The sequence below is a fragment of the Hemiscyllium ocellatum genome, chromosome 1 (genome assembly GCF_020745735.1).
Source record: "Hemiscyllium ocellatum isolate sHemOce1 chromosome 1, sHemOce1.pat.X.cur, whole genome shotgun sequence".
Classification (NCBI taxonomy): Eukaryota; Metazoa; Chordata; class Chondrichthyes; order Orectolobiformes; family Hemiscylliidae; genus Hemiscyllium; species Hemiscyllium ocellatum.
Genome location: NC_083401.1, coordinates 95,751,119 through 95,765,784, shown reverse-complemented (window position 1 = coordinate 95,765,784; position 14,666 = coordinate 95,751,119). Strand labels below are relative to the sequence as shown.

Below are 14,666 nucleotides of genomic sequence, written 5' to 3'. Positions count from 1 at the left end.
AGGTGGAACCTGTCCCTCTTTTATAGGTCATTTCTACCTCTGAATAGATCCAAATGATCCAAATTGTGAATGCTTACCCTCAGTTCCTCAGCCACGCACTCATCTGCTCTACCCTCCTATTCCCATTCTCACCAGCATGAGACACAATTAATAGTTCAGATATTACTATCCTCGAGGACCTTTTTTTGACCTCCTGCCTAGTTTTGTTTATAGTCTCTGCAGACCCTCATCCCTTTCCCTACCTATGTCGTTGGTACCTCCTGCTGGTCACTCCCCCTTTTCAGAATATTCTGCAGCCTCGGAGACATCCTTGACCCTGGCGCCAGGGAGGGAACACGTCATCCTGACGTCTCGCTGCGGAAACATTCACAAACAAAACATATTCCGGCAGACAGTCTCCAGGAACATTAAAAATTCTCCCTAATCTCCCACATCTGACAGGAAGAGTACATCACGCTACTGAAAGTGATGTCTACCCCTGTAACAATCTACAGACCAAATTTTAAAAATTGACGATAGTCCCATTTAATGCACTTCAAATACTCCTAGCTTTGAAAAGTTATTCGGTTACAAACTGTAACTCAAATCGCCAACAATTGAAACCGTGACTCAAGAAAATAAATTAATGATTTACCTTTCCTGTTAACGATGAAGGGAATTCTGATTCAAATTTGTTGCTTAATCCAAACCTGAAATTGCAGAACAAAGAATATAGAATCTACACAACTCTGAAATACCATTTCACAAAATATATTTGACTTTGTAAATAAATTAACAATAAAATATTTCACATCTGTAAAACATTCATTACAATGAGAGGAAGAAATGTGTAGAATAAATTTTATATTGTGCAAAAAAATTGGTTATTGGTTAGTATCAAGAAGTCTTTGAACAGCACAGCAAAGTTTCATCCAATTTCTGAAAAGCATCACTAAGAAGATCAAATCCAGTTTCACCAATTGCTACTTTTGTCTTGTAATCCCTGAGTGGTACTATCCAAATAATGTTGAAGTACAGCATTTTATGATTTAGAAGCTGCTCCGCTAAGAAGTGATTTGAGTGTTCAAACTTGAAGAAGCCATTACAGTGAAAAGGGTATATTTATACAATCACATAATAGGAGTCCATTTCACTAGCTGGGTCCACACCTGTCTCTGAAACAATACTGCTTGAGCAATCTCCAACCTTTTTTCTTTGCAACTATTTCCCTTTTAGCTAACTATCAAATTCCTTGAAAGATGATTGAATCTGCCTCTATCATCTTTTGCAGCAATACATTCAAGCTCATAATCACTCGCTGTAGGAAAAAATCTTTACTTTATGTCATCTTTGATTCTTTCAGCTGAAATCATGTCCACCAGTTCTCAACCCTTCTGCTAACAGGAACAACTTCTCTCTATCTCACTGGTTCAAAATTCTCGAATTGTCTCCCTAATGCATGGTGGGTCATTCCACAGCAGATGGACTACTGCAATTCAAGAAGGCAGCTCACACCATCTCCTTAAGGGCAACTAGGGATGGGTAATAAACCCTGTCCAGGCAGCAGTGCCTTCATCCTATGAATGTTTTTGTTTTTAAAACAACCTTTCCTTCTTGAACTACAAACTGGAATGGAAATCAGAACACTCAATAGCAGAATTACCAAAGTTTTGCAACTTGGAAAAATTAACTGGTGCATATTTCAGCTATGTAAGACAATGGTGCTTTTCAAAGGTGTGACAGGGATACTCTGAAATAAAGTGACACCAAGAGTCTGTGAATTAAAGAAAGGCAGTCTGACGACAACCTTTGAATGGACCATGCAATAGCTTGCGACGAATCTCAGGACAGATACCTCCAGAGCTGGCCAACTGAAAGCCTGTCTCTCTCCTCTTCTCTAGTACAAGTGACAAAATACTAAATAAAAGAATTATAATAAGAGATGTGGGTCCACCAGATCAACTAGTGAACTGAAGGACAACAATTGCTTTACAAGCAATGGGGCACACCATTCCTCTGAAGGCACCATTATTATTAGTAATTGACCAGACAAAAAGCTTTGAGAAATAACTGGTGTTTTACCATGGTACAGTACATGGTGGTCCAGGGCGCTTTTCTAATTTAAGCATAGAAGAGTCATTTTGCAGATTTTGTCTTGTGTTGTAGATGGGAAGTGACATTCCTCACCAGATAATACATTACTAAACAAATAATTTTTAAAAATCCCTCAATTGCCTTATCCCTGTCTGTCTTCATAATCTCCATTAGCCCCGCACCCCTTCAAGCTATCTGCGTTTCTGAATTTCAGCACTTGCACATCCTCAATTTTAAATAACTCCATAAGCAATTGTACTTTCATAATTACCAAGATTCCAAGTTCTGGAATTCACTCCCAAAACGTCTCCATCTCAACATTTCCCTCTTTTCCTTTAAGAATATGGCTTTGGCCATCTGTCCTAATATCTTATTATATGGCTAAACATGAATTTTTGTTTGACATCTGTTGCATAATATCTTGGAATGTTTTATGTCGGGAACATTACATTAGTGCTAGCTGTTGAAAAAAAGAATTACAGTGCACATTGAAAATTTCATATGACCACAGTTGCATAGAGTTGTTTTTGTCCTATAATTAACAGGTTGTAATGTGTTATCCATGAATCTCAGAATTTTACAGCTAAATCTGCATTTAAATGGACTAGCACCAAAGTTCCCTTGTAACTGTGCAGCTGCACAGCAACCTGAAAGTTCATCCACAGGCCGCACACGAGTTGGTCCCTTCAAATTATAGTGCAGGCATCGCCGTGCAAAGAGCTGTGCATTTAAGCAAATCTCACACATTCAAGATGACCTATGCGCTCTCAAACTAATAATGTTGCTATTCTATCTTGATCTAAAACTTAATCATGAACTCAATGAACATTTTGTGCCCCTCACTGTCAATGAACTTTGCAGTTTCTAATGACATGGAATATAATCAATTAGGACAGTGAAATCTATTTTTATTAAATATAGGCTTTTGGCCTACCTCAAAAACGTGGAAACATTCATATTTAGGCAAATTAATTAATTCAAAACAAGGGGAAGTCTACCTCAAACAAATTAATATTTGGGACAGGTGTGATTCTGTACATTGCCAGAAGCCCCCAAATTGAACTCAAATGCAACATGGAGGTCACGTACCAGACCCACTCTGCAGTTTCTAAGTGCATAGAGAAAGGGTAGCAAAACGCACAACCCAGTGGCTCACTGCGCCAGGGACAAAGGTTCCATTCCAGTCTCTGGTGACTGTGGGGAGTTTGCACGCTCTCCCAATGTCTGCATGGGTTTCTACCGACTGCTCTAGTTTCTGCAAAGATGTGCAGGTTAGGTGGATTGGCCATACTAAACTGACCTGTAGAATCCAGCGATGTGTAGGTCAGGGGGATTAGCTATGATAAATGCAGGGTTACAGGGACTGAGTGGGGGATGTTGTGTCGGGTGTGATGCTCTACAGAGGGTTAGTGCAGACTCAATGGGCTGAAGGGCCTCTCTCTGCAATACAGGGATTCTACATTTTTATTTAAAGTTGCTACCAGCAACAAAATACTTTCGCAAAAGATCTGGCTTTAAATCAGCATAGAAGGGAAAAACAAATTGAACAATATTTATTTCCAGTACATTACATTATCTTTAAAATAAAGAAAAAAATCAGAACAAATAAATAGAACAAATGTAAATGAAAAATGTAGGGAAATTAAATACTAAAAATAGAGACAGTGGTCAAATGATACACTTTGAAAATCAGTCTGATTTTGTTTTCTTTTAAACAAGTTTGTTACTTGCACAAACCTCCAGGCTTCAGGCTACTTATTTTTCTTCTCTTTAGTTTTCACCTTTCCTCAGCATGCATAGATTATAGTTTGGATGCATCTGCTAATGCAAACAAAGATATCTGCTTTATAATGAACTTATGAAATTCAGGTTAATTCATAGATGTGGTTCTCAGATACTGGAAAAATAATCTCCCTCACTACCTCGTCCTAAAAATAAATGCATTATTCTAAAATTTGAAGAAATTCATGCTATGGTCACCAGTTATCTTGTCGTATCTCAGCCAAGTAGTTATTTCCTCTATGAATCAGGGTATGAAACATTAACCATACCTTCTCATCTCAGTCAACATGCTTCAAAGTTGATACAGAACTTGTTCTCAACCAAGGTATTTATTTCCATAGGTCACACAATACAGCAAATAGGAATCTCAAGATTGACTAATTTTCTATAACAGTCCAACAATCCATGCATTAACTGAAATTATTATTATTGGCTATTTTTATCTTGAAAGCCATCAGAATATGTCAGAAGTTGCATATAGCAAACATTAGGATTCCAAAGATTCAATACCCTGAATGAAGTTACTCCTAAAATGGTCCTAAATGGCTTGTTTGCATATTATTCTGAGATAGTCTCCCCTTGTTCTGAGCCCTCCCAAAGCCACTACCCTTTCTGCAATTACTCAGTCTATACCTATAAGTTTGTAAATTTCTGTGATTATCTCTCATCTTCTAAACTCTAAAGAATACAGTCTCCTCAATCTCTCCTCATACAACACTAGCATTGGAACTGGTCTGGTGAATCTCAACTACACTCCTTCTATTGCATACACCCTTCATTCACAAAGGGGACCAGATTGCAAACAATATTTGAAGTTTCATCAGTGCTCCATACAATTGAAGCAACAGTTCATTGTTCCTGTACTAACTTGTCATACTCAATTATTACCCTCTCCAGAATCAATTATTTTAATAAATCTTTGGTCTATTAACAATTTTCAATGGTTTTGGTAACTACACACTAGATTAAAGTGCACAGAGCTTCCAGCATCTAAGGGTCAGTCACCTGGGATAACAGATTTTTAATTCAGTGGTTTAGTCACTTTTCATTCCTTTAATAAAAACCAATAATAATCATGTCTACCAATGTGTGTATATGGCTGAGTAACCATGCTTGGCAAGATCAATGTATTATGATGCTTCTGGATAATTGCTTGTGAAGACAGTTCCACCGCCACTAAAGAAAATCAAGTTCTACATGAGATTTACAGATCAGAAAGGCTTAGTAATACTTAAACTGTAAGTGATCAAGCTATTTCCTTTACTGTATGTCAACAGTACTAATATAAAAATGCATGTGGTTCTGTCAACCCCTGCCTTGCTTTCTTTAAAAAAAAAGACAGCATAAAAACCAAATAAATATTTCGCAAATCTCTTTCTACCATTTGCTTGAAATAAAGGGAACCTGGTTTCATGTTATGTGCATTTATTAACATCCACTGAAATGATACTTGTTTATTCCAATCCACGTTAGTTAAGTGGACTTAATTATACAATACCAGTTCTCTATCGAGGTTCTTAACATACACTGTATTCTAGGATTAATCAAAAGATTGATTAGAATTAATTTGTAGTGTAAATTTAAAAAATTTTAGTTAAAAAACCAGGAAAAGCAGTTTGCATATTTTTTTATTAAAGGGTTCATTATCTTAATCAGTTGATACAATTACCCAACATTTCTCATACGTGCACTTCTCTAAAAGTTCCTCTTTTACAAAGAGAACCTTGTAAATCCAGATGAATTTCATTCATTTTTGGGAAAAAAGTGAGGTTGGAAGATTTAAAAATGACTTGCGTCTTAGTTACAGGTTTTAGTATCAATTCCTAGCACTCAATGTCATTTCTTCCTTCTCCCACATAATGTGCAAATAATAATGTTAGCAACAGCAGCCCCACTAACAACTACATCAAAACAACAGAACCGATTCAAGAATACCATCATTTGCATTACTCCCTCCAGCACTAAAACTCAGGATGAAACAATAATAAGATTTTTTCACAACTCTCACCATTACGGTTCCTTTATTAGCTAATGAGAGTTGTGAAATACAACTTTATGCCCTTAAAGCTTATTACATGTTTGAGGAGAAACATCACTTCTTACAGATGAACGAACAAGGTATGTGGTAACTTCCAACTTTGACCTATTTCAGAAAGACAAATATATGATCACTGAAACAATAAACTAACTTAGAGCAAACACTAATACAATTCCTTTTAGATGCTACATTGACTTGCCAAGATTTCATGGTTAAACAAAATACATCTTACAACATACCACAAGTAACCTTCCAACATCTAAATGGGGAATAGCCAAAGAGGCAAGAGAGTTCAAGTACACACATTGATGATGGTGCAAGACAAATTGATTTGACTTTTATTACTACATTGCTATTTGTAGGCATTTGCTAAATGACAACTGGTTGCTGCATTTCTATATACAATTGTTAAAAATTACTGCATTGATTATACAGTATTTTGAGATATTAAGAGTTCTTCATAAGAAAATACAGATCCTTGGCTTAGAGGCAGTGTGTGAATGCTCGGTAATTATGCTGAACCATTTTAATTCACTTCTTAGTCAAAGTATGGTGTACATTCTGGGCTTCACACTCTGGTAGGGATGTTGGCATCTTGAAGTGGGCATAGAAATTATGCTAGAATGGTACCAGGAGTGAGAGACTTCAATTAACTTGGCAGACCAGAAGAGCTGCAATCACTGTTGTTACAGTTGCTAGTGTCAAAACAGTAAAGGGAAAATTTAATAGAGGTGCTAAAGATTGTGTGGGTTGTGTTAAGAGTACAGAAGAAACTTTCACTGGCAGGAGTGTCAATAACCAGAGGGCACAGATTGAACATAATTGCAGAAGAACAAGGGAAGATGATCTGTTAAAAAATAAGTACAAGGAACTATGATGTGAAGTATACACCACTTAGCAACTCCCAAAAGAGAACTGGATATATAATTAATGGAGTCGTTCTCGAAGCTTTGGTGAAAGAAGAGGGGGTGGAATTAATTTGACAGCTCTTTCAAAGAACAGTAGTAAGCTTGATGGGCTGAATAGTCTACTTTTGTGGAGTAAGATTCTCTGATTATATGCACAAACATAAACCTGTAAAGAAGCACAAAAGGAAAATATAAAAAATTGTTTCCTATAGTTATGATATCAATTTCAGCTTTTTAAACATCACCCAATTGTCAAAGAGACTGTACAAGGAAATTGTTATTTCTGATCTATTCATCACATTTGCCTGTAAGATAAGCTGGCACATAGTTCCTCAACATTCCCCCTTGAAAAACTTTACAAGCATACAAATTTACTAAACTTGGAGCATTTTAGACTGTACAATACTAACCTTGTCAATATTGCAAGATAAGTAGGAATAAGATTATCTGGCAATATGAAGCATTAGAATCACAGAGGATGGTCAAATACATTTTAACAACCCCATAAAAGCTTTAATCTACTTGCACTTAAAATGGTGTTATATAAACCAATAATGTGACTTGAATGCCACGACTTTTTGTTCATGTGGACATGTAATCAATTCCTAACTTGACCAACACAATAAATATAGTATGTGTCCAAGAGAATGCAATTTTCTTTCACAAAAATCTGCTTTGAAGTGTTCCAAAGTAATGCAGAAGTTCTTTAATAGAAATAAACTTCTATATCTATTAAATATCTTTCAGCATGGAACATTTGAAATTAAACACATCAGCAAAAACAGACTTAAGCAAAAGCAGCATAATGATTGGCAAAGATAGAGGACATTATGACAGCAAACTCTAACATATACATATGCTATTCTTCTGTATTATTGAAGGAAGACTTTAATAAGCGTATTTGTTATTAATATCCAGAACTTTCAGCACAAAGCCAGTAATTATGAATATTCAGACAAAAACAAGTTTGGCTTGGTCATGATATCTCTCCTCTCCAGTGTAGACAGCCTACCAAACTTTCTAAACTTAGTATAAACAGTGGTCATTTGAGCAAGGTACTAAGGTGGTGCCAAATAATAATGGTAACAACTACTTCAGGTGATCAGAGAAGTTGTTATATTTAACTTTATTGAAGGGTTTCCTTCTTTTGTATGCTAGGTGTTTTGTCTAGGCGAGCCCCAATCCCTATGCTCCAGTGCCTACATTATTACAGTAAGTGACTTGCAAAGTACTTAATTCACTGTAAAGCATTCTTGAGCATCTCAAGATCATGACGAATGTTAAACAAATGCAAATTTTCATCATTTTCTTTCACTACAGATATCGCTATAAACTTTTGACCAGAATAATTGAGAAGGACATTTCCTTCAAAGATGTTTTATTTACTATAATTATTTTGAGCATCCACAGAAGATCGCATTCATCTATGATGAGATTCATTTCTTCAGCCTTTTTGTTAAAACTATATTATGTTAATTTATTTTGTAAAAGAATACTTAAATAACGGCCAAAATTCCATAACAGTTGTGGTAATTTAAATATCCAATCCTTCAAATCGAAGAAATGTATTAATTATAAACTAAGTTACTCTACTTTAGTATTTTTGTACCTAATCCTTTTTAAAAACTCTGATTTAATAACTAAATCTATGAAGCTTCCAAATCATTGAGTAAAGATTTACTAACTCCCTTAGTAAACAGTTCCTGCTACTTAAATTGTGTTTGGTTGGTAACCTAGGCTTGTTTGATTTTAATAAATGAGATCTGCATTCAAAAGTTCTCAGCGGTCATAGACATAAATAAACTTAAAAGCTTGGATATATTTCAAACACAAAGAATGAACTGCTCTGTCTGACCTCACAGGCAACAAAACGAGACTTGAAACGATTGCATTGCTTTAAGTTTGGTACAACTGTAACCAACCGTTGTGCAAAATAAAACACCATGTTATTAGGTTTTCAGAGACAGCCACAAAATAAAATCAGATTTTAAAAAGAATTGTTTGCGTCAAAAGAAAAAGTATTCTTGTGACAATTAGACTGATAATACAATCCCTATCTCTCTTCATATGTCTATTATTTAACTGAAGCCTACTGCTATACAAGAACAAATAATATTCCCATAGAAAATTTTAAATGCCTCTGTTCAACCCTCAATTGTGTTATAAGCAAAATACTTACCAGTTTTCTTTTTGGATATATTAATTAATTGAACATCAGTTCCTTTTGTTGGAAGTTTCTTCCCAACATTCATGATCCAGGGCTTAGGGCATGGACGAGAGAAGAATTCTAAACTCAATTGTGGCTTATCCCTTTTAACTTTTGTGCCAAAAACATTGTTGCTCAAACCAAGTCAATGTGATCTAACCCCTGAACACTTTAAAGCCCTAAATAATGTCTTCTCTCAATCATTTCTTTCATTTAAATATTTAGTTTCAATTGCTTATAGCTTAAAGCCCAGGAGTCCCAGAATCAGTTTTAATATGACAGGTACAGTTGAAGATAGATAGTGCAATATTGGGTGGACACAAAGTTGGAACAACTCTTGAGTTTATATTTAAATGTCCTTGAGGAAACACTCATCAGTTACTGATTAGCTACCTTAATACTTTTGTATTAGATGGCTGCTTAATTGGTGAATTGAAGTTTTACACAGCTTTGTTGTACCAAAGATTAAAAAAGGATGAGAGCTCATAGGTCAGAAATATAAAGTGTGAGAGAAAACAGTCTATGGTCCTCTTCTTCTTCTCAGTATCTATATTTTTGAAAGGTAAGCATTATTATCCTTTCCAATAATATTAGTTTGGAAGGGTAAGGCTTAACTCCACAAAGGACAAATATCATTACGCCTTTACTAGTCAGTAACATTGTTAGGCAATGAAACACTATGAGTATAATCTCGATCTGTATGCTCATGGTCTGACAGGTCTCCCAACATCAAGCCATGGATCAGTGGTTCAATGAGGTGTGGAGAGCAAGCCAGGAGCAATACTCAAAAAGTGATATGCCAGCCTATTGAAGCAACAAGACTTGCACGTACTCTAAAGGGGAGAAACAGTGATACAATAGACAGAGCTAAGTAATCCCACAAACAAGTGATCAGATCAGAGCTCTGCAAACCCGCACAAATCTCAGATAGATGTGGTGAACAATAAAATACCAAAGCAGAGGAGAAGGTTCAATTAACACACCGATCATCAATTATGAGAAAGCCCAGATGTGTATCTGTCTGAAATACTAGGATTCATTTTCAGCAGAGTGGATGATCCATCTTGCATGCCATTTGAGGTACCCAGCATTAATGATGCCGGAATTCAGCTAATACAATACACTCTAAATAATATCAAAAACAGCAGAAGGCATTAGACATAGCAAGGACTATTGTCTGTGACAACATTCTGGCAGTAGTACTGAAGACCTCCAGTCCACAACAAGGTCCTGTCAGTTATTTCAGTACAGTGAACAAATGTAGAAAATTGCCCAGGTACATCTTGTCCACAAAGAACAAGACAGATCCAATCCAGTTATTTGCAATCTCTTTAATGAATGATCAAGAATAGATTAATGCAATTCATAATATAGTTAACAAAACTATAACGCAGTACAAGACAGTAACAGCCTGCTCAACAATGATGAGTTTAGTTTCTGCCACGACCAATGTGCCCTGACCTTATTAAGCATTGATAAAAGCACTAAATTCAAGAGGGAAGGTGAAAGTGACTATCCTTGACATCAAAGCACCTTCTGATCAAGTGTAGAATTAACAGCCCCAGCAAAACGAAGGCCTATGGCAATTAAGGGGAAACTCTAACGGTTGGATCATATCTAGCACAAGTTGGTTGTGGTTACTGGAACCCAAGCATCTCAATCCCAGTACCTCGATACAGGATTTCTCAGGCTAACCATGAGACTAACCATCTTCAATGAACATCCCAACGTCATGAAGTCAGAAGTCGGGGTGTCCACTGATGTATGGTGTTCAGTGCCATTCAAATGCTTTCAGTACTGAAGAAGTCTTACCCTGTGTAACAAGACCAAACATTATTCAGGATTGGGCTGACAAGTGGTGAGAAACATTCATACTACACAAGTACCAGACAATGCCCTATACTAACAGCAGAGAGTCAAACCATTTCCCCATTTCATTCAATCGCATTAACATTACAGAATCCCTCACTACCAACATCCTTGGAGGCACCATAGACCTGAAATTGAACTGGCCATATAATCGAGTCAGAGTCAGAACTGTGACCATAAGAGCAGATCAGAGACTGGAAGTTCTAAATTCCTCTAATTCCCTAAAGTTTGGCTATTGTCCTCAAGGCACAAGTCAGGAATTGACAGATTACTCTCTATACGCCTGGACTCATGCAGTGCCAAAAGCACACAAGCAGCTCCATATCTCAAAGGACATAAGTAGCTAGATGAACAAGCACCCTATCCATCACCTTTAGCAACAGCACAAAGTGTAGCAGTGTGCGCATTGTACAAGACAGACTGAAGCAACTCTTCCCTCCTTAGCAGCCTCTTTATTGTAGATATGTAACCTACATCATCTGCAAAGATAAGGCCAGCAGATTCTTGGGAACACCACCTGCAAATTCCCTCCCAACCACAAAACATTTTAACTTGAAACTATGTTGCTGTACCATCACTGGGTCAAAACCTGGAACTTTTTTTCCCCTAATAGCATTGAGTGTACGTATACAGGGTGAAATGCAGTACAGGTCAGTCTGCTATGACACACATTTCCTGTAACGCGACTGATGAATTGGGGACTTTATTTGTAAAGTGCGAACTTTTAAAAAGTGTGTTGGCTGTAACACAATTACATTGCCAACAGTTTAAGTGCTGTTTCTAAAGCGGGATTTTTTTTTGATAAGCGGGGTTGCACAAGATTGCAACCACCACATTATAAAACTGACTGTAGTTCATGCAGTGGTTAATCCTCTCATGAGAAATTAGGAACAGGCAACAAAAGCTGACCATGCTAGCAACAAACTCATCCCATGAAATGAAATATTTAAAAAATTTCTAAGAATATTGTTCTGTTAACAAATTAATCGTTGTAAATTAAATCATAATTAGATAATGGGCTTTAGCTTTAATGTCATCAAATTCAACAGCACAACAGAAATAATTTCCAGTGAAACTGGAAAAAAAATGCATTCACAGCCTCGACAACACACAACATTGGCATTAGAAATAAAGGCCTTTGTAGGAATAGTCCTTTCCTTTTTGGCAATGCTAGTTCATCTACACAGTAGTGAGTTCCTGCCAGCAGTTATTACCATGTTTTATAGTTGATGACAATAAGGTGAGACGGTTAAGCTCCAGAAATATTTTAAGGGTGTAAACTGCACTTCTAGAGTTTTTAAATAACACTGCCAGGAATCTACCTCAATTTGGAATACTTCAATAAGGCATGTGTTTACAATCATTTCGCTTTACAATTTACATTCTTTGGTTTTACTTTCTGCATTTATTCTTTTTCATTATTCTTCAATGATAAGACATTTTCCAGTAAAGCAGTGCAAATTAAACTCTTGATCACAAATTTAATTTTTCGATCAAGATCCTTTAGAACTACATGAAGCATCATAATTAATGACCCTCACTATTAAAAATGCCATATAATATATACTCATTTGATTTTATATTACAATGCACACAGCGATAGTTTGTAATGTTTAGAAGATGTACTGCAGCAATTCACCAAGGCTCCTTCAACAGCCCCTTGCAAACTTGCAATCTCTATCAAGGAGGGCAAAGGCCATAGATTTAATGGGAACCACAACACTTAAAAGTTTCCCCTCTAAGCCACTAAGGATCCTGTCTTGGACCAAGTATCACTGTCCAAGGGAAATAATTTTCCTTCACTGTCACTGGGTCAAATTCCTGGAAGACTCTTTTTAACATTACTGTGATTGTTGCTGCCCCAAATGGGCTTAAATGTTTTTTTTTAAAAAAAGGTTCACCACCACCTCAAGGGCAATTAGTGTAGGGCAATAAATATTGGTTTTTGCCAACAACATTTATATGAACAATTACAAAAAATGTAAAAATAGTTGTGAAAGATTGAGCACAATGAAAATAATTTAACCTTAAGGTATTGATGACAAAATGCTCAACTTTTGTTAGAATCAGATCATCACTCCTATCCACTATTTCCCATTCTCCATTCACTAATATTCTCCAATAGCCAACTGTACAGTCTCATGGATTGTATATAATAATTAAACACATATCCTGACTACAAAGAACTCACCATTCACCATTACACTTAATAAGTGAGATGTTAAGGGGTTAATTTGTTCTGCAGACATGCAAAAAAATTGATGTCCCCGGGGTAGGGTAGTATGTTTCTGTCTTGCAGAGAAAAATGTAAATAATTTACATCGTCATCTCCTACTATTCAGAGTAAATTTATGTTATCATCTCCTATTCAGAATCAATAAGAACATTACAGTTAAAACTTTAATTACACCCTGCAGTCAAAAAAAATGATTTACACCAGATCTTGCCATTAAGGAATGATTGGAATTATATTATTTCTGGAAATGGTCAAGTCACTGCATTGTGTTTTGAGTGGTATGTGACTATGGGGGGAGTGGCTGAGGTTATTTTGTGGGCATTACAAAGCGTGTTGAGGGTTCCTCCAAAGCTTGTACTTGATTAATAAATTTTGGCTGTTCACCAAAGTTGGCATATTGCAGTTGCATCAAGTGTGTAAGAATGATAAGCAGATCCCAATATGTTAAAACAACTTGCACACAAAATAGGAGTTACAAGGCAATTATCTTATCTACGGTTTGACAGACTGAAAGCTAAACCAATTTGCAATTTATACAGTATATATCATAGTAACTGGACATCTCAAAATGTTTTACAACGAAAGAAGTACTTGAAGTGTAGTCATTATTGTGATGTGAAACTGAAAAACTGAATTTCAGCTAGCACTTGCATGGTATCCTTTCTGTCTTATGGTCATCAAAAAAATGTTTTGACAGACAATGGATTAACTTGAAGCATAAATCACTGCCACGGAGCCAAACACGCAGCCAATTTGAAGACAATCTGATGCCACAAATCATAAATATGCCAAGTGACTTGGTTGGGATACAACCTCTTCATCGAATAGTGCATTTAACATTTGTGTCAACCTAAGCAGGAAGACCATAATTCAACAATTTATTCTAAAGATGACACCTCTGATAATGTAGCACCCTCTCGATACAGCATTGAAGTTGCTGCTCTTTATATGAAAACAATTTTCAGGCATGGGATGGCGCAAGTCTGTGGCAAGTGTGACCTTCTGACCCAGAGATTGGAACACTATCTTATGTTAGTCAGCAAAGCAACAACCAAGAAAAATAAAAGCTTAACCAACTGAAGACTGGGAAAATAATTGCCACACAACACAATCACAACTGTGGCTAATTAGAAAATCTAGCTGTTTGGTGTTGGCCTAACAATGCTAAAACAAGAATGCAATGATGAACTAATGAAAATTTTGCAGGGCATAATCACTGAAGCTTGCTGTCCAATTAAGCAAAAATATCCAATTAATGAAATATATAAAAACATGTTTGAACAGGTTAGTTAAAAATAACTTATTGTCAGATGTCTTGGTGGCTGAGTTGTTAAGGCATTGGATTACTATCCATTTTGCACTGCAAGTGTGGGTTTGAAACCAACTCCCAGCAATGTGCCATGGATTATTCACTATTTGAATCTTGCAGCACAGTGAACTGGGCTAGAAGATCTGGAGCTATTTCATAATTTGTCTGAACAGCAGCAGCATGGTGGCTCAGTGGTTAGCTGCCTCACAGCACCAGGGATCCAAGCTCAATCCCAGCCTCAGGGA

The 14,666-nt window shown here is 36.4% G+C and overlaps 1 protein-coding gene across 1 annotated transcript in view; it reads right to left on the bottom strand.

Annotated features, from left to right (window-relative positions):
- The window catches only part of LOC132819342 (cysteine-rich hydrophobic domain-containing protein 2), a 56,790-nt gene that overhangs the window by 34,669 nt on the left and 7,455 nt on the right, over window positions 1-14,666 (bottom strand). The window contains exon 2 of the mRNA XM_060830801.1: window positions 635-689. Coding sequence (XP_060686784.1) covers window positions 635-689 — 55 coding nt within the window. The remainder of the gene's footprint in view (window positions 1-634; window positions 690-14,666) is intronic.